General features: G+C 36.9%; 1 protein-coding gene across 1 annotated transcript in view; it reads left to right on the forward strand.

Annotated features, from left to right (window-relative positions):
• The window catches only part of ABCA13 (ATP binding cassette subfamily A member 13), an 888,443-nt gene that overhangs the window by 540,260 nt on the left and 328,318 nt on the right, over positions 1 to 19,865 (forward strand). Inside the window, 3 exon segments of the mRNA XM_007944147.1 lie at positions 8,584 to 8,702; positions 10,783 to 10,870; positions 17,933 to 18,041. Of these exon segments, the coding sequence (XP_007942338.1) occupies positions 8,584 to 8,702; positions 10,783 to 10,870; positions 17,933 to 18,041 (316 nt within the window).

Here is a 19,865-nt window from a genome sequence, read left to right on the forward strand (position 1 = left end):
GACTTCATCTCACCTATTTTGGTCATGTTGTAAGAAGGGACCATTCCCTGGAGAAGGATGTCATGCTTGGTAGGGTGGAGGGTCAACGAAAGAGGGGGAGGCCTTCAACAAGATGGATTGACATGGTGGCTGTGATGATGGGCTCAAGTATAGCAGGGATTGTGGGGCTGGCGCAGGATCAGGCAGTGTTTTGTTCTGCTGTGCATGGGGTTGCTATGAGTCAGAAATGACTCGACGGCACTTAACAACAACAATATAGTTAATGATTGCAAACATTTCTTCATGTGTTTGTTGGCTGCCTTAATATCTTCTTTGGTGAAGTGTCTTTTCATGTCATCTGCTTGTTTTTTAATTGGATCATTTGTCTTTTTGATGTTGAGGTGTTGGAGTTTTCTATACATTTTAGAGATAAGTCAATTGTCTGATATATGATTGCTGAATATATTTTTCCCATTCTGTAGGTTCTGTTTTTACTCTTTTGGAGAAGTCTTTTGCTGCACATAATAATTTAATTTGTAGAAGGTGTCAATCATCTGGTTTATCTTCTGTTGCTTGTGCATTTTGGGTTATGCTTGATAGTCTATTTATGTCATAAATTAGGGCCCCTAAGTTTGTTCCTCTATTTTTCTTTAATAAACTTTATAGTTTTAGGTTTCACATTTAAGTCTTTGATCCATCTGGAGTTAGTTTTTGTGTATGGTGTGAGGTATGGATCTTGTTTCATTTTTCTGCAAATGCATAACCAGTTTTGTCAGAACCATTTGTGAAAGAGATTATCTCTACACCATTGAATGGGTTTCAGCCCTTTGTCAAAGATTAGCTGACCATAGGTCAATGGGTCTATTTCTGGGTTCTCAGTTCTGCTCCAATGGTCTATGTATCTGTTGTTGTACCAGTAGTAGGCTGTTTTGATAACTGTCGCTGAGTAATAGGTTTTGAGATCTGGGAGAGTGAGAGCTCCTACTTCTTTCTTCTTTAGTAGTATTTTACCTATCTAAGGTCTCTTTCCTTTCCATATAAAATCAGTGATTGTTTTTTCTGTCTTTAAAGAATGTTAATGGAATCTGGATTAAGATTGTATGAATGTGTAGATTGCTTTGGGTGGTAGTGACATTTTCACAATGGTCAATCTTCCTATCCACGAACATGGTATATTCTCCCATATATGTAGATCTCTTATAGTTTCTTGAGGTAGTCTTTTGTAGTTTTCTTTGTACAGGTCTTTTGTGTTCCTGGTAATATTTATTCCCAAGTATCTTATCTTTTTGGTTGTTGTTGTTGTTATGTGCCATCAAGTCAGACCCGACTCATAGTTACCACTCCTTGGGTTTCCAAGGCAGTATCACTAAGGAAGTATATTGCCCAATCTTCCTTCTGAGGAGTGGCTGGTGGGTTTGAACCGTCAGCCTTCTGTTTAGCAGTCAAGTACCTTAGCCACTATGCTACCAGAGTAGCTACTGTAAATGGTATTGATTTCTTTATTTCCTTCTCACAGAGTTCATTGCTGGTGTAGAGGAATCCAACTAATTTTTGGATGTTGATCTTGTATCCTGCCACTATGCTAAATCTGATTTCAATAAGTTCCAGTAATTTTCTTACTGAGTCCCTTGGGTTTTCTATGTATAGGACCATATCATGTGCAAATTGGGGTAGTTTTACTTCTTCATTACCAAATTGGATGCCTTTGATTTCCCTATCTTGCCTTATTGCCCTGGCTAGGACTTTCAATTCAGTGTTGAATAGAAGTGGAGCTAGAGAACATCCTTGTCTGGTTCCTGCTCACAGGGGAAATGGTTTCAGTCTCTCTCCATTGAGAATAATGTTTGTTGTTGGTCTTGAATATATGCCCTTTATTATGTTGAGGTATTTCCCTTCTATTCTTATTTTTCTGAGAGTTTTTTTTAAATCAAGAATGGATGTTGGATTTTATCAAATGCATTTTCTGCATCTATTGGTATGATCATGTGATTCTATTCCTTTATTTTACTTATGTGATGGATTACATTGATTGTTTTTTAATGTTGAACAATCCATGCATTCCTGGTATGATCCTACTTGGTCATAATACATTCTTTTTTGGTATGCGGTTGGAATCTATTGGCTAGGATTTTGTTGAAGATTTTAGGTCTATATTCATGAGGGATATTTGGTTTTGGTATCAAGGTCATGCTTCCTTCCTAAAGTGAATTAGGGAGGATTCTATCCTTTTCTATGTTCTGAAATAATTTGAATAGCATCGGTATCAACTGTTCTCTGAATGATTGGTAGAATTCTCCAGTGAAATCTGGGCCAGGATTTATTCTTGTTGGTAATTGTTTTTATGACTTATTCAATTTCTTCTTCTGTTATAAGTCTGTTCAAGTTTTCTACCTTAGTCTGTGTTTGTTTACATGAGTAGTGTGTTTCAAGAAACCTATTTCTTCTAAGTTTTCAAATTTGTTGGAGTTCAACAGAAGTATACCACAAATGGGTGGCCTGAATAAACAGGAGTTTATTCTCTGACAGTTTTGGAGGCTAGAAGTCCAAGTACAAAGTATCACGTCCAGGGGTTGGATGAAAGCCCCTTGACTTTGGGCTTCAGCTCTGCCTCTTGCCCCTGAATCACTAAAGCTAGAGGCATCTCTTCACTCAGGCTGCTGCTGGCTGCTGAGGCTAACAAGCCCAAGGGCAACAAATAAAGTGGCACAGTCCCAACATTACCAAACCACATGGCAGGTCATTGATTCAAGTCCATTTAGAAGTCCAACATCAGCAGATAACATGGCAGGCTGCTGAATAATGACTTGGCTACATGCAGGATTCAAGCATGCCAAAAGCTGCAGACCATTCCAAAAGCTTCATAAATACTGGGAGAAGACATTATCCCTGAGACAGCTATTCAGCTGTTCACAGTATATTCTACCATGGAGTTGATTCCCAGTCTCATCATGGGGAATACCACATCCAGTTGCTCAGCCACTCAAAACCAGGCCCAGACAAGTTGATACATAACTGTAACTACTACCTTGTATTTTCATTTTCATTTAATTCAAGAAATTTTTTGTTTCTTTTTTTTATTACTCATTAATTTCTGAGGAGAGTGTTATTCAGTTTCCATACATTTGCTCTTTTTCCATTGTTCTTCTACTGTTGATTTCTTATTTTAAAGCCTTGTGATCTGAGAAGATGCTTTGCAGTATTTCAGTGATTTTAAAACTTATTGAGGCTTGCTTTGTGGCCTAACATATGGTCAATCCTAGAGAATGTTCCATGTGTGCTGGAAAAGAACATGTGTTTTGCTGTTTTTGGGTGAAGTGCTCTGTAGATGTCTATAAGTTTAAGTTGGTTGATCATATTGTTTTGTCCTTCTGGATCTTTATTCAGTTTCTTTCTAGTTGTTCTATCTTTTATTGAATGTGGTGTATTGAAGTCTCCTACTATTACTGTGCGGTCATCTATTTGTCTTTTCAATTCTGTTAAAGTCTGCTTTATGTATTTTGGAGTTCTTTCATTGCTTGGGTAGATATTTATTATGGTTATATCCTTTTGTTCACTTGATCCGTTAATCATTACAAAATGTGCTTTCTTGTCACTTATGGGGTTTTTGTCTCAAAATCTTTTTTACCAGAAATTATTATTACCACTTCTACTCCATTGTCATTTGCTTCATTTATTTTCTTCCAGCCTTTGATTTTTAGTCCATTTTTGTCTTTGTGTCTAAGGTGAGACTCTTGTAGACAACATATTAATGGGTCATGTTTTCCTATCCAGTCTGCACCTTTCTGTCCTTTGAATGGTGTATTTAATCCATTTAAATTCAGTGTAATTATCGACAAGTATACATGTCTTGATGTCATTTTGTTATGTAATTTTCATGGTGTTGTGGATCTCTTTGTTCCATCTAATTTTCTGTGTTGAGCTCATTTTTTTTTTTTTTAATGAATCATGTTATATCTCCTTTGTTGCCATTGTTCTAATATTTGCTAAATATTTGTACTTGTCCTCTTTTTTTATGTTGATGCCAAGGTTTGTTATTTTTATTTGAAATTACCCTGTGATTTATAGTTTTCTTCCCAAGTTTAAAACAGCTTGTTCTATATTGCAATTGTGTTGACTTCCTCACCATTTAAAATTTGTGTAATTACAGTATTTAGTCCTTCTTTTTGTCTTATAGTTTTCCTCATTTACCAATTGATGTATCTGCTTCTGTTTTCGTAGTCTTGTAAGCTTGTTTTACTTTGCAAAAGTCTGTAAATGATTTGGTTTCTGGGTGATATCATTGTGTGTGTTAATCATCAGTTGTTGTTTGCCATTGTCAGTTCTCTGTCCGAAGGACTGCTTTTAGCATTTCTTGTAATGTTGATATGGTTTTAACAAATTCCCTTAATTTCTGCCTATCTGGAAATGTCCTATATCCATTATCATATTGAGGGACAATTTTGCTGTGTATATAATTCTTAGTTGGAAATTGTTTCTCTTTCAGGGTTTTACATATATTGTTCCATTGCCTTCTCGCCTGTATGGTTTCTGCTGAGAAATCTTATTTGTTGCCCTTTGTAGGTAACTTTTTGTTTTTTCAGTGTTACTTTCAGGATTCTTTCTTTGTCTTCAGTTTTGGTGAGCTTGAGTATGCTATATCTTGCTGATTTTCTTTTGGGATTTATTCTATTTGGGGTTCATTGAACTTCTTGAATGGATATATTCTTGTCTTTCATCATATTAGGGAATTTCTCTTCCAAAAGATCTTTGACAATTTTCTCTGTGGTTTTGTTTGTTTCTTCCTGTTCTAGAATTCTGATTATATATTGGTCATTCCTCTTGATAGGATCCCATATGAATCTTAGGCTTTCTTCATTTGGTTTTGATCTTTTTTTTTCCCGATTGATCCCTTAACAAAGTAATATTGAGGTATTTGTCTTCATCTCATTAATTCTGTCTTCCATTGATTCAATTCTATTTCTTTGCCCATGCAATGTGTTACATATTTCTGAAATCTTAGTATTAATCTTCTGGATTTCTATTTGTTGTTTTTTTTTTTTTTTTTTTTGGTTCCCCTGGTTTCAATCTTGTAATCTTATTTTAGTTGGGATGTTTCCATAGCTGTGTTGGTTTCTGGGTTATGTCTTCATGTGTATTAATGGTCAGTTGTTGTTTGCTATTATTGGCTCTCCGTTCAAAGGACTCCTTTTGGTTTCTCTTTTAAGGTTGGTCTGCTTTTAACAAATTCCTTAATTTCTGCTTATCTGGAAATCTCCTAATTCCATCATCATATTTGAGGAACAATTTTGCTGTGTATATAATTCTTGGTTGGAAATTTTTCTCTTTCAGAGTTTTATATACCATCCCATTGCCTTCTCACCTGCATGGTTTCTGCTGAGAAATCAGAGTTTACTCTTATTGGTTGCTCTTTGTAGGTACCTTTTTGTTTTTCTCATGCTGCTTCTAGGATTGCTTCTTTGTCTTTGGTCTTGGTGACTTTTGGGATCTATCTGGTTTGGGGTTTCTTGGACTTCCTGAATGCATATATTCTCATCTTTCATCATATCAGGGAAGTTCTATTCCAACAAATCTTAGACAATTTTCTCAGTGGTTTTATTTTTTCTTTCCTGTTCTGGAATTCCAATTACATGTAGATTATTCCTTTTGATGGTATCCCACAGGAATCTTAGGCTTTTTTTCATTTTGTTTTGATCTTTTTTTCTGATTGATCCCTTTCCAAAGAAGTATTCAGGTGTTTGTCTTTAATCTAATTAATTCTTTCATTTTTTTCAATTCTACACATTTGCCCTTTCAATTTGTTATCTATTTCTGAAAATATAGTATTAATCATCTGGATTTCTATCTGTAAATTTTGAATCATTTCTAACTTCTATTTTGTCATTTTGTTCTTGTATTTTCTTCTGCACTTATTCTAGGGTTTTGTCTGTGTTTTCCTTAATTTTGTCAGTGTTTTCCTAAGTATAATACTTAGATACTAAGTATAATTATTTTGAATTCCTTATCAGGGAGGTCCAATGTTGCTTCTTCCTTATGGATGTGTTCTGGATCTGTATCCTGTTCCCTTGTGTCTACCATTTTATCTTGTTTCTTTTGTGGACTGTGATAGTTTGTTGTCTCCAAGACATTGTGACTTTGTTATATTTATATTTAATTTGTGATTGTATGTTGGAGTGGTTCACCCACAATTTTAATTTTCTTTGTTATTTTTTGGATGTATATGAGAAAGCAGAGTACTGTGCTCCTCTATATGCTAGTTGGCAGCACTTATGCTCTCACCACCTGTCTCTTGGACAGTGTGATAGAGAATAAGGGTGTCTGCACAGATCTCTGTTAACTGTTTGTGACAATCAATTAAGGGTAAGTCATGGTCTTATTGGTGGTCTTGTATCATTGGCCAGTTGGTGCAGAAGGAAGTGGTGGCCCTCACTCCATAAGTGGAGCTAAAGGAGGAGCAGGTGTTGTTGGGTCATATGGGCATGGTTGCTGTCTCTCATTCAGTTAGATAAAAACAACATGTGAAAAACTATCACAAAAGTAAAAGCAAGAGAACAGAAAACACACACTGCATAAACATACAGGAACAATCACCAAAATGAGAAAAACAAAAACTTTAAAAAGCCAAAAGAAATATTCATGGAAAAAGGAAAAAGAAAGAAAGAAAGAAAGAAAGAAAGCCCTGCAATATCTGGGGAGAGGGGAATAAGATAAAAGAGGTAATGTAGGAGAATAATAAAGAAATCAATGGGAAAAATGCAAAAAGAAAAACAAGGAATGGGGTGAACCATAAGAAAGAAAAAGATGAGAACCAGGAACAGGAAAGAGAGAAAAAGCTGAAAACTAGAACTTGGGAAGGGAAAGAGAAAGAAAAATAATAAAAAGGATGAAAAAATAATATTAAAACAAACAAACTAAAAAAAAAAAAGAATTATGAAAAGAAAAAAAAAAATTCTGGGCTGGGCAGGGCAAGGCAGGACACCCAGGCTCCACCAAACACCCAGACTGGGAAGGAATTCCTGTCCACTCAGAAGGTGGGTGGGAGCGTGGGATGGCCACACCTCCATTCACAAAGAGGCTGTGGGGTATAAGAATAACAAGGGGAATATTGCTTCTTTCCAGTCTTTTGTGTTAGGTATGTCCTTGCTGTCCCTGGCAAGTGGAGCCTATTCTTAAGTCCCTAGAATCTGAGAGAACACTGTCACTTTAAATATCCAAAATAGTCCAACTACTTCTGGTAGCATAGTGGCTAAGACACTTGCCTGCTAACCAGACGGCTGGCGGTTCAAATCCACCAGCCACTCCTCGGAAGGAAGGTTGGGCAATCCTACTTCCATAGTGATACTGCTTCAGAAACCCAAGGAGGGGTCGCTATGAGTCGGGGCCGACTCGACAGCACATAACAACAACAACAACAACTTGTAAACATTCAAAATGGCTGTGCCCTCTGAACGGCCAAAACTCCACAGCCCAGCCCATCTCCTTCTTCGCTGTTTCCCCTTTTATTCACCAGCCCACAGTGCAGTCCTCTGTTCAGCCTCTGGCTAGCAGGGCCGATGTTTAGGTTAATTCTTAGGTCCTGATACCACATGGCAATATCTAAGCTGTCACTGCTGTTAGGATTGCTAACAGTCCTCAGCTCTATATGTCTCCTTTTTTGGCGTTTTCATGAAGGTTCCTCTATTAGTTGGAGCTTAGTCCACTTCTGTATCCTTCCTTTCAAAGCTCAGGATTCCAGGATTATCTTCTGTATCTGTGTTAACTGGCTCCCCTTTTCTTTGTTGAAGAGGATCTGTGTAGTTTGTCTGCTTATTCTGCAGTCTTACTGGAGCTCCTTACTTTGCTGTAGTTCTTTAATATAAATATCTGAACCTAACAGTAAACCCCTGGGTTAAATAAGGTTATTTTTATTTCCATTTTACAAATGAGAAAACAAGCACAGAAACCTGAACTGAGAAGTCCAGAGATAGTCTTTCCTGAAGTTGTAACTATTTTTACACATTATCTTTCCTGAATTGTTTGAGGAGATGGAAACAAGACATTTGAAATCTGATTTGTCTGCAGCTGGGATCATACTATGTGCAACCTCCAATCTCCTGGGTCCATAGTGTTCTGTCATTATTTGATAATCATTCATGATTCAGAAGCAAATTATTTCTCCTACAGTGAGTGACTGGAGAATAGCTATTTACTTTACACTTTATAAATTTATTTTTTTAAAAAAAAACACATTCTTTTGAATTTTCCCTCTTGTCATCCTCCCACTAGTTGCCTCTGACTCTCATATTCATCAAATACAAGATCACACAAGTGAAAACCGTATTTTTCCTTTTCAGTTCTTACCAATCAGCCCAAACATACATACAGAAAATATTTTAAAGTCCCCAGATATAATTAATTGTTAATATCACAGTGGAATTCTAACAGAATTCTCAAATGTAAGAACCTCTTACAGAGATTTTAGAAACGAAAGTACATAAAAACCATAGCTGATTTTTTTTGACAATTAAAAGATATAAAATGATAGTTAAATCATGTAGTCTAAAGTCATTTCAAACTGATTATCATTATAAATAAGTTTTTATTCTATATCTTTCGTAAAAATTACAGAAATGTCCAAATGGAAGCTCCGGCCCACCCTACTTGAAGAACAGCCTGGGCCACACTCTGCTGAACCTTTCTGCCTTCAATGTGGAGGAGTACTTGCTGGTAGCTTCAGAAAAACCCAGGTGTGTTCAAGTACAAAGTACTTTTTTTTTTTTTTTCCTTCTTATCTTTGAATTGCTTTGGAAAACCTATTTTTCAAATTCTATTGTTCTTAAAAGCCCAGAATTTTATTTCTTATTTTGTACTCATACAAATCCCAAATAAATGCTGCAGGCCTTAGTAAAATTTCTCACTCTTGATTTTCACTCTTTTGGAATGGAGGAAAGAAATCATAACAATTGAGATTCAGTCAGTGGTAGAAACAGGGGGAACCAGTAGCTTTTTTTTTTATTACTTTTGAATATAACAGTAGATAAATTAATGGCACAATGAAATAGTGATCTCCTTTTAGAATTTCTTCTGCTATGCAGCATCTAATATGGGAACCTGGGTGCACCTGGTGTTTCATAATTCCTCTTGGTAATTTTTGGAAAGAACTTTTGTTTTCTGCTAAATTTCTCTGAGGCTAGGAGGTGAATTTAAATGAAGCAGGTACCAAAGAAAGGTTCTTATTGCTTTAAACTACAGTAATATTCTCCACACCATAACATTTCATACATCCAAACACACAATAGTGCTTCACATTGAGTGCATACCATAGGTGATTTAAGTTGCCTGGGACACCCTATTTTGGCTTTTTATATATCCACTCTTTAATAATTTTAACATCCCAGCATGTTATCATTCTATCTAGACACCTGCTCTATTGCTAGTTGACCTCAAGTTGGCTCTGATGCATACCAACCTTATGTATAATACAACAAAACATTATCTGGTCCTGTGTCATCTTCATGATTGCTAGTATGTTGGAGTCCATTGTTGTAGTGCTTTCTAAGTTAGGGGGCTCATCTTCCAGTAATAATATTTTGAACAATAATATATTGGGATTCATAGAGTTTTAATTAGCTTGTTTTGGGAAGGATTTGCCATGCCTTTCTTCCTAGTCTGTCTGAGTTTGGACAGACAGTTCTGCATAAACCTTTCTGCCATAGGTGACCCTGTGCATAACTTCCAGCATCACAGATATGCAGAGCACCATAGTAAAACAAACTGGCAGAGAGGTGATGGGATACTGGCTTTATCCTAGGTAATGTGCATTCTTCTCTTCTGTTGTGCCACATCTTAATGTCTTTAAAAGTGTCCTATAGAATCCCCCCCCCTTTGTTTTTTAATCTTGTATAGTACTTTATTAAAGGTAGGGACTTGGTGCTCCAAATTTAGGCTGGTGCCTGACACACAGAGGTGCTAAGTCAATTTTTGTTGAATAAATGAATGAACTAAATTCAACCAAGAGAGATTGCATCTTTATTCTTTTTCCTCAGCTTTTGCAGAGAGCCATCTTCCCTGGCCTTTACTAGTGTAGGGACCTTATGGGAGAAGATTGCTCTTCAATCTCCATTTATACAGAAAATTGAAGACAAAATTCAGTATGTTCTCTTATTTCTGTCAAAGATTTTTGCTAGCTGACTATGCATCAGGTGCATTTCCATAGGGGTATGGAAATGAAAGATACAATTTCCACCCAGGTGAAACTCTCAAAGCTTTATAAACTAGCAAAAAACAAACAAACAAATAAATAAAAAAAAACCCTTAAACCCAGTGTGGTAAATGATGGAAACATAGGGCATGATGACAATCCAAAAGAGAAGGAACATCCAACCTAAGTGAAGTATTCTGAGATGCCTTCCTGAACAAGGCAATATTTGAATTGAACATTAAAGAGATGAATCTAGGGATGACAAAGCATCACAAAGACTTGGTGGCTCACAAGATCACAACAAAAATGTAAGTAATTCTGACTGGCTGATTTATAGAAAATCAAGACCATATCCTTTACATGGCAAGTATTTGCTAACATGGTAAGTTTGGAGGATTACTTATGTGGATAGCCTCATCAATACTTTTTACATAATCATTTCCCACAGTGGATACCTGTATGCCCAACACTACCATCAGCATGATGACTCACCCGTTTGGTCAGCTCACAGAAGATGAATTCTCAGTTGACTGCTCTCCTAAGGCCATTCTAACTATTGCAATTGATATTTCACTCTGGTTAGAAGTTCTCTCTAATTGAAATAACACAATGTTTAACCTTAATAGGCTTGGAGGTTGGTCTTTTGGAGTGCAAATCCCTGAACAAGTTGGAGAAGCCAATTCAAATATATCAAAACCAAAAACTCTGGCAAAGGTAAAAGACTTCTTTTCTGCTTCAGAATGGCTTTTAAAAAAATCAGTATTCCAAGAGCTATTTTGGGACATGTGGGAACTATATCAAATCATAATATTTGTTATTGTGAAAAGTTGTGTGCATTCCATAGAAAAATACAATTACTTTTTCCCTTAGACTGTACAGAAATATAGTAAATAGGTTATTACTTGATGTTAAGACAGGAACTCACCTAATAGTTCCAAACCAAATGAGAGGATACTCTATTTATAAAGACATCCATAGTTGGGATAACTAGAAACATCACCACCAGCTTCCCTTAAAGCCAAGGAATTCTTCCATACAGGAAATTAAATTCCTCATCTCCAAAAGGCAGATGGGTCTAAAGCTAACGTGATGAATGCAATGATTATGCTGGAATAATATTAGGGCCCCTGGCTTTTCCAGCTATGTTAGCACTACCCTATAGGAACGGGAAATCATAGAGATTTCTTCAAGCTTGAAGAAAGAGGACTGAGAATTAAGATGCCTCATTCATCAGTAGGAATGGAGAAGTGGGGAATATGAGAGATTTTCTAAGGAACAAAGTAAATAGAATCTTAAGATGAGGAAGGATAAAGTATTTACCACTTTGGACCTTCATGATTAGGGAAAGAGGATGGTGTTTGATTGACAAAGAAGCTTGAAAAGAGGAGATTTTGAGAGGAAAAAAATTATTTGCTGTATACTGAGTTAGTTCATTATTAACAAAACAAACAAACAAATAAAAACAACCAAACTGTTGCAGTCTATTCTATTTAGACTCATAGAGACTCTAAAGCACAGAGAACTGCCAGATAGAGTTTTCAATGATGTAATCTTTATAGGAGCAATTTCCCACTTCCATCTCCCTTGGAGCAGCTGGTGTGTTCAAGCTGCCAACATTTTGGTTAACAGCTGATCCCTTATCCATTGCACCACCAGGGTTCCTAGTTAGTTCATTAGGGCATCAATATAGAAAGTACCATAAGTCATTTATTTCTATAAAATAAGGATGATCTATGTGCTCTACTGGTATAGTGCCTAAGGCTATTTGACTGCTAACCAGAAGGCTGGTGGTTCAAACCCACCAGCCACTCCTTGGAAGGAAGGTTGGGCAATCTGACAAAGTTTATGAGAATTAGGACTTGTGCCTGTTACATAACTCACTCTGTACAATGCAATATATATATATTTTTAATAGTAATTTGGGTGAAAATTCACAGAGCAAATTCACTTTCCATACAGCAGTTCACAGACACTTTGTCTTTTGACATTGACTACAATTTACCACAATGCAACAGCTCCCCTCCCACTTCTTCCCCATAGTTACCTCTTCCTTGTGTTCCCATAGTTACCTCTTCCTTGTGTTCCTTCCCTCCACACACTCCTGCCCCTTGAGCTACGTTCCTGTGCACACACGGCCCTTCTATTCTCCCATGATTGTTCTCTCCAAGGAGTGTATCTACTTAGTGTAAATGTTCACCTCATATGCCTGTCTTTTGTTTGGCTGGAAATCACAGGTGTGGGTTCAATTCCAAACCTGAGGGACAGTTAGGGCCATAGTCTCAGTGGCTCCATCAGACCAGAAAACTTGGTCCCTCTTTTTTTTTCCAAATGATTTTGAATTTTGGTCCACATTGTTCTCCCACTCTATCCAGGATCTCCTACATAAATCCCCCTGTGAGTGGTTGACAATGGTAGCTGGGCACCATCTAGTTCTTCTGGTCTCATAGTCATATAGGCTGAGGATTACATTGTATACCAGTCCCTTGAACTAATTGTTTCCATGAATCTTTGATTTTCTTCATTCTTCTTTGTTCTGGATGAGGAGAGACCCATTGTTACATCTAGATGTCTGCTTGCAAGCCTTTAAGATCCCAGTCGCTATGCTATGCCAATTGAGTTTGATGTCCCCTGTGACTATGGTCCTGAGCCCACAGGTTCAATTACTCACTCACTCTGGGTGGCTGGCTGTGGCCAAGAAGTGACTACAACTATGTCCCTTGTCAGCTCTACTGTACTCCTGGGAATTCTTACAGAACATTCAAATACACTTGTAGAAACATTGTTTGCCAACCCTATATATGATCTTGGACACACTTCCCCCCTGAATTGTTGTTGTTGTTGTTGTTATGTGCCGTCGAGTCGGCCCCGACTCATAGCGACCCCTCCTTGGGTTTCCAAGGCAGTATCACTACGGAAGTGGGATTGCCCAACCTTCCTTCCGAGGAGTGACTGGTGGGTTTGAACCGCCAGCCTTCTGGTTAGCAGTCAAGTGCTTTAGCCACTATGCTACCAGAGCTCCTTCCCCCCTGAATAGACATCCCTAATAGTTCAGCCTGTCTACCCATCTATCCACCTATATAGCCATGTTTGCCTTCACTGACAACTCAGTACTATATGTGCAAAAGGGTTCATCTTTGTTGTCCCCGTACCTCTCTATGCCTTCCTCTTCCTCAATGCCACCATGTTTATCACTCACATTTGGTCCATTACCCTTCTCTTCACCCAAATCAATACTCGTCTCAACCTACGTAACAGTGTTCTCTACCCTCCCCTCCCAGCGCTGGTAACCAACAAAGAAAATTTCCTTCCATATATAAACCTTTCCTTGACTTTCTACAATAACAGACTAATACAATATTTGTCCTTCTGTGATTGACTTATTTCACTTAGCATTATGTCCTCCAAGTTCATCCATGTTATAGAATGCAGATTTTTTAAATAGGTATTTCACAATGTGATCCCTGGCAAAAATTTTACCAGTCATTGTGTGGTCTGTTCAGAAATCCCTCCTTCAGCTGAGGTTTGTTCAAATATGTTTTCTTTTATAGACAGTGAATGTGAGAAGCTTTATATCTTGATATGAAATTATCAAGATTCCTAGTTTGATAAGGAAATAACCTAAAATATATTTACTGGCTTTTTAAACATACTATGAGTAGCTCTGGTAGTGTAGTGCCTAAGGCATTTGACTGCTAACCAGAAGGCTGGTGGTTCAAACCCACCAGCCACTCTTCAGAAGGAAGATGGGGCAATCTACTTCCTTGGTGATACTGCCTCAGAAACCCAAGGAGGGGTCAGTACGAATTGGGTCTGACTCGACGGCACATAACAACAACAACAACAATGAGGCCACTAGCTCTGGTAGCATAGTGCCTAAGGCACTTGACTGCCAACCAAAAGGCTGGTGGTTCAAACCCTCCAGCCACTCCTCAGAATGAAGGAGTGATGGAAGGAAGGAATGATATCATCTCCGAAACCCCAGGACAGGTCACTAGGAGTTGGGTCCGACTTGATGGCACATAACAACAATTGTAGAAGGAATCTTTTAATTTCCTCCAAGGATATTTCAACTTTTTAATCTGTTTAAATGCAAAACTTTCTTTTTCACAGTGGTTGTTGTATCTAGGACATCAAAGTGAGGACTTCCTCAGTAATGAGTGTGGGCAGTGATTCCTGTGTTTCTCTGATGTTTGTCTCATTTTCTCTTTTTTTATACTAGACTTCCATACTGAATTGCATGAGTGGTGATTGTTGGAGTTTTTAATGTTGTTTGACAGGTACTGTGCCAGGCACATGAGTGCAATGACATGTAGCTGGGCCTTTAGGTAGTAGGAATGAATTCTTTCCAGAAAGCTGAGTTATTACAATATTGCAGTGGAGTATAAAGGACAAACTTTTATAAGAAATTCCTATTGGAAGTGTCTGTAGTTGATGTCATGTCAAGTTATTGTATTAAACTTTCAGTAATTTATAATGAGCCTTTTATTTCAGCCTTTAGGGTACTTTCTGAAGATATAACCTATATAATCTGAATAGTTGTTTTGAAAAGAAAATGGAAAATTTGCATGCAAATATGTTTAATATATGATTCATTATATTATAGAAAATCTCTTTTTGCACCTTTCTGATTTATATCGTTCACATCTTAAATGTTTTGCTAATATAATCAAAACACCTTTTTGAACATATATACTTCAGATAGAGCAACTAACCACATTTAGTTGCTGGCTTTATTTCTTCAACTGTTACCTACTAAGCAGAGTTGGTGTTGCTGAGGATAGCGGTTGTAAGATGCAGCAGTATTGTGCACACATTCTGTTTTCAGATAGAATTTTATGAACTTTAATATCTATTAAGTGATTTTTGTTTTACAGGTACTCAGTTGCTCTTCTAAGAATTATTACTCATGCCTTCTGATATTTATGATCTGTTTTGAGGGTATCATGATGTTACAGAAAAGGGTCAGAGTTTTCTGGTTAGACACAAAGGGTCCCTGCCTATCTACTAAAAATAGCCAGAAATGGCAAAACATTTCTCAAGCAGGTTTCTTTATTTTTCCTTGGCAAGTAAAAATGGAGACAACGTGGGCTAAAGAGCCACTAAAAATGGTCTTCCAAAAGGGGAATGATTTTAGGGTTTTATAGGTTTCAGAGAAATAGGAAGTTATATACATTCATAGTTTGGGGAGGTGTCATGCCTTATTCATAGAGGGCGGGGTTATAGCTTAGCACAGATGTGGCTGATGAATCTCTGGCTTCTGAAATGCGTCCATGTAGCATCAATGATGTAGCTCTGGTGACTTTCTTTCAGGGATCAGTTAGAGGGCAAAGTTGTTCTTTCTAACATGCTCCTGGGTCTGGCTGGGACCATTTTAGAATTTATGGTATGTGTGAGCAGGAGCGTCAACAGGCAGCATGGAGAGTGGAGGGTGGGTGGGAGGAGGGCTTGGGAGTGGAGTTCTAGTTTGGATGATGACCAAAAACTAAACTCACTGCCATCAAGTAGATTTGACTCGTAGAGACCCCCATTGGGTTTTTGAGGTGGTAAATCTTTACAGAATTAGATTGGCCTATCTTCCTTCTGCTTAGCAAGTGGTGGGTTTGAACTGCTAACCTTCTGGGTTTGTTGTTGTTGTTGTTATGTGCCGTCGAGTCAGCCCTGACTCATAGCGACCCCTCCTTGGGTTTCCGAGGCAGTATCACTACGGAAGTAGGATTGTCAACCTTCCTTCCGAGGAGTGGCTGGTGGGTTTGAACTACCAGCCTTCTGGTTAGCAGTCAAGTGCCCTAGCCACTATGCTACCAGAGCTCCCCCTTCTGGGTTTAGCAGCCTTGATTAGGGCTTGTTTATTGCTTGTGGTGGCTCTAGGTTCCATCCCTAGGAGTGATAAGAGGCTTCCTCTCTAGCTTAACTGGCCTCAAAGATAAAAAGTTTTCTAAACTACCTGACTTCAATAATATGTTCCTAAAAGGAGATTAACTTCTTTTCATTTATTGGTGTTTTTTTTGCTTCCTGACTGATAGATTGGGTGGGGAGGAAATCCTCCAAGTTAATTCCAGAATACAGTCTAGTGCTTTAGAAACTCATTCCTGGGGGAAAAAAAATCCAGTATATCTGAGCCCCCTGCCCCCAAGACCCATCATTTCAGCTGATGCAAAGTGCCAATTAAACATATGAGTACTCCTGGCATAGATCAGTCTAGCCCAGCCCATAGGAGCAGAGCCCCACAGATCTATGAGCTAAATTGACATATATTGTTTATGCCCCTGGGTTGGTAATTATTTGTCATACAGCATTATTGTGGCAATAGATAAATAATATAGAAATCTGTACAGAATGAAATGTTGATTAAAAAAAAAAAAAAAAAAACCTGAACATATATGACATTGGTTTGGAGATCAGTAGATAGTGACAAGGAAACAATTAGAGGATACTAGAAATATGTAGGGAGCTCTGGTGGCCTAGTGCCTAAGACATTTGACTGCTAACCAGAGGGATGGTTGTTCAAACCCACCAACCACTCCTCAGAAGGAAGATTGGGCAATCTACTTCCATAGTGATACTGCCTCAGAAACCCAAGGAGGGGTCGCTATGAGTTGGATCTGATTCAAAGGAAATGGCTTTTTTTTTTTTTTTTTAAGAAATGTATAACAAAACTCTTAAGCTAGGTGAAAAAATGGCAAGAAAACATCTAAGGGTGACTTAAAAAAAAAAAAAAAAGATGACTATGTAGTGTTAAAACACTTCTTAAAATGGTCACCTGTGGTAAATTCAGAAATAGAAAACTTTTTTTACTACAGCATGGACATCAATATGTTGAATGATGATACAATGGCAATAGAATGAAGATCAATTCAAGTTTGTGCCATAAGACCCTTTGTTAAGGTCACTGAAAGAATAATGTGGTGCTAAGTGAATCCCTCAGGTGGGCAAAAGGGCTTCAAGAGCTCTACAGGATGTTCATTCTCAAAACCCTGACATTCTCAAAATAGGTTTCTTCAAGCATTCGCTTTCTGTAAAGTAGTTCCAATTCCAAAAAGGGAATTGTCTGTCACAACAAACAACATTGTTTAGAGAAATGAACTGTTCAAACTATTGAATTAAGATAAAAATCTGTCAGTTGATTCATTACATTTCTTGAGCAGCTTTGCAAACTGAATACTTTGCCCCATTTCTCATTAAAATATTGATATATTGAAATGTAGATATTGATGGTTCAATTAGTATTTTTTACAATACTTATTATCCCAACTTTAAGAACATCTTCTTTTTCTTATTTCACCCTTCACATTTCTCCTGTATGTTAGGCATGCTACTTTATTCAAATATTCAGCTCAGTTTATTTTGAGAAATAATATTCCACATTCAGTTATTAATTTGAAAGTAATTTTTTTTTTTTTTTTTTTTTCTGATGCTTGTCCATGCTTTTAATTTGCAGGTCAAATTTCATTAGCTTACCAACTGAGAAACAAACAAACAAAAAAAATGATGGGCTTGAGTTCTTTTTTCCCTGTGAGAATATAATTATATAGCAACATTCACATTTGTTCTGGCAAAAATTAAACTATTTTTAGGTGTAAATTATATGCTTGAGATAAATACAAAATTAGCAGACTGAAATTCACTGCTCACTGTCAGCCAGGAAGGCACATTGTGTCCTGCATTCAGGTGCTGATGAAGCTAATTGACATATGCATTCCCTTTATCTGAGAATAGGAGAAAAATGAGTTGAAGAGCTAATTTTATGAGAGACATTAAATAATCTTTCTTTTTTAGGTCTGGTATAATCAGAAGGGTTTTCATTCTCTACCTTCGTACTTAAATCATCTAAACAACCTTATTTTGTGGCAACACTTACCCCCTTCTGCGGACTGGAGACAATACGGTAATGTAATCTTTCATCCATTTCAAGTCATTACATCCATAAGACAATGCTTTTAAAACTGAAAGAAACAGATAAGACTCTGATTAGGAATGTAAAGAATGGTGAGAACCTTACTATTTGGCCAGTCAATTAATAGATGATTGCTTACAACACTGTAGGCTCTATTTGTCTCTATTCATGTACCAATAGAGGTCTTTACTTTGAAATTCTGACCTCATTTACAAGAAGAAGAGAATAAAAGTTGACATGAGAGTTCCCTTAAAATTATTTTATTTCATGCATTTAATATAGAAGCAAGAATAAATTCACATTTAGAAGATGTTTTTATACAAAATATTGTTATAGAAAATACAAACTACTTTTCTCATTATTACTGGGAAGGGGAACATCATACTTTAGTTTATGCTGGATGCTCAACTCATCAATTATCTATATTTATTACGATTCACTATCTATGCTTTCTTACCTTGGTAAATGATAACAGGTCCATTTCTGGGCTCCAGGGTTAATTTTTGGTTTACAGGAATGTTTAGATGCCTTACTTGGCTAGGATAAGTTCTAATTTAGCAAATTCATTCAACTTTTTAAAAAGAAAAGAAAACAGGAATATGGAAAGCAACAGGCCTTCTCCATCATAGTTTATTTACAAAATAACCTTATTGAAACATTAATTCATGTAGAAATAAATGCTAAACAATCTCATTTATTTTCCCTTCTCCACGATTTTTAATATGAAATTAATTTAATTATTTGTAACATTGTAATTACTTTAGAATGATAATGAGTAATATAAAAAATAAAAAATATATATATATGCCTAAAAAAATGCAAAAGAAGTAGAAAGTCATTTAGAAGAAAGATAACAGAGGGACACTGATTAAGATTCTGAAAGATATCAGAGCTCATTACATATTTAATATCCATGTTCTCATTTAAGATACACATCCAATTTGTAAACTGGCAGTATTTACCCACTTCACTGATCAGAAAACTGAGGAAAAATTATTTACCAGCTGCGGTTCTGAAAAACTTCAACAATGGTGACAAAGTTGTCTCTAGATCTAGTTGTCACCAATGCCTTTGCTATTTGCATTATAACAAATGTGGGAGATCATTTCTGGCAGCCATGGATGGTACATGCTTTCATGAAAGGAGTTATTAACACTGGACCTTCAACAATGGGTAGAAGTTTGGCTGAGATCAGGATACCACTGTTGGTATTAGCAATGCAAGAGAAATCATAGTGTGTGCTCAAGTTAAGCAGTTCAATTTGACCTCATCATAAAGATGACTATAGAATGATAATTGTAGATCTCTCTGAGAAGATGATCTATGGTCAAATTCTACTTGGTCTTGAGTAACATGATATGAAGAATGGACTTTATACAATCGGCACCAGAGAGGCTTTTTCTATGTTTGGAGATGAAAATAATGTAATAAAAGTAATATTCTAGATAGAGTTATCTGGAAACCATATATTAAAGGGAAGAGGTCAGGTAGTAGTCACATAACCTGTTAGATGGCTGTTGCTCACAATTCAGATATAACCCAGCCATGGCAAATGATGAGTCTGGAGAAAGAAATGATAAAGTTCAGAGATAAGAGAAAATGTTAGGGGTGGGGTTCAGTCAGGTGATAGGAAAGAACTCAAATAACTTCACAAGTAAATATATATGCAGTCAAGAAATCAAACGACATATTACACTGGGCAAATCTGCTGCAAAATACCTCTTTAAGTGTTCAGAGGCAAAGATATGACTTTGAAGACTAAGGTGTGCCAAACCCAAGCCATGGGTATTTTCATTGGTTCCATATGCATATGAA

The sequence above is a fragment of the Orycteropus afer genome, unplaced genomic scaffold, assembly GCF_000298275.1.
Source record: "Orycteropus afer afer isolate SDZICR_OR568_19922 unplaced genomic scaffold, OryAfe1.0 scaffold00121, whole genome shotgun sequence".
Lineage (NCBI taxonomy): Eukaryota > Metazoa > Chordata > Mammalia > Tubulidentata > Orycteropodidae > Orycteropus > Orycteropus afer.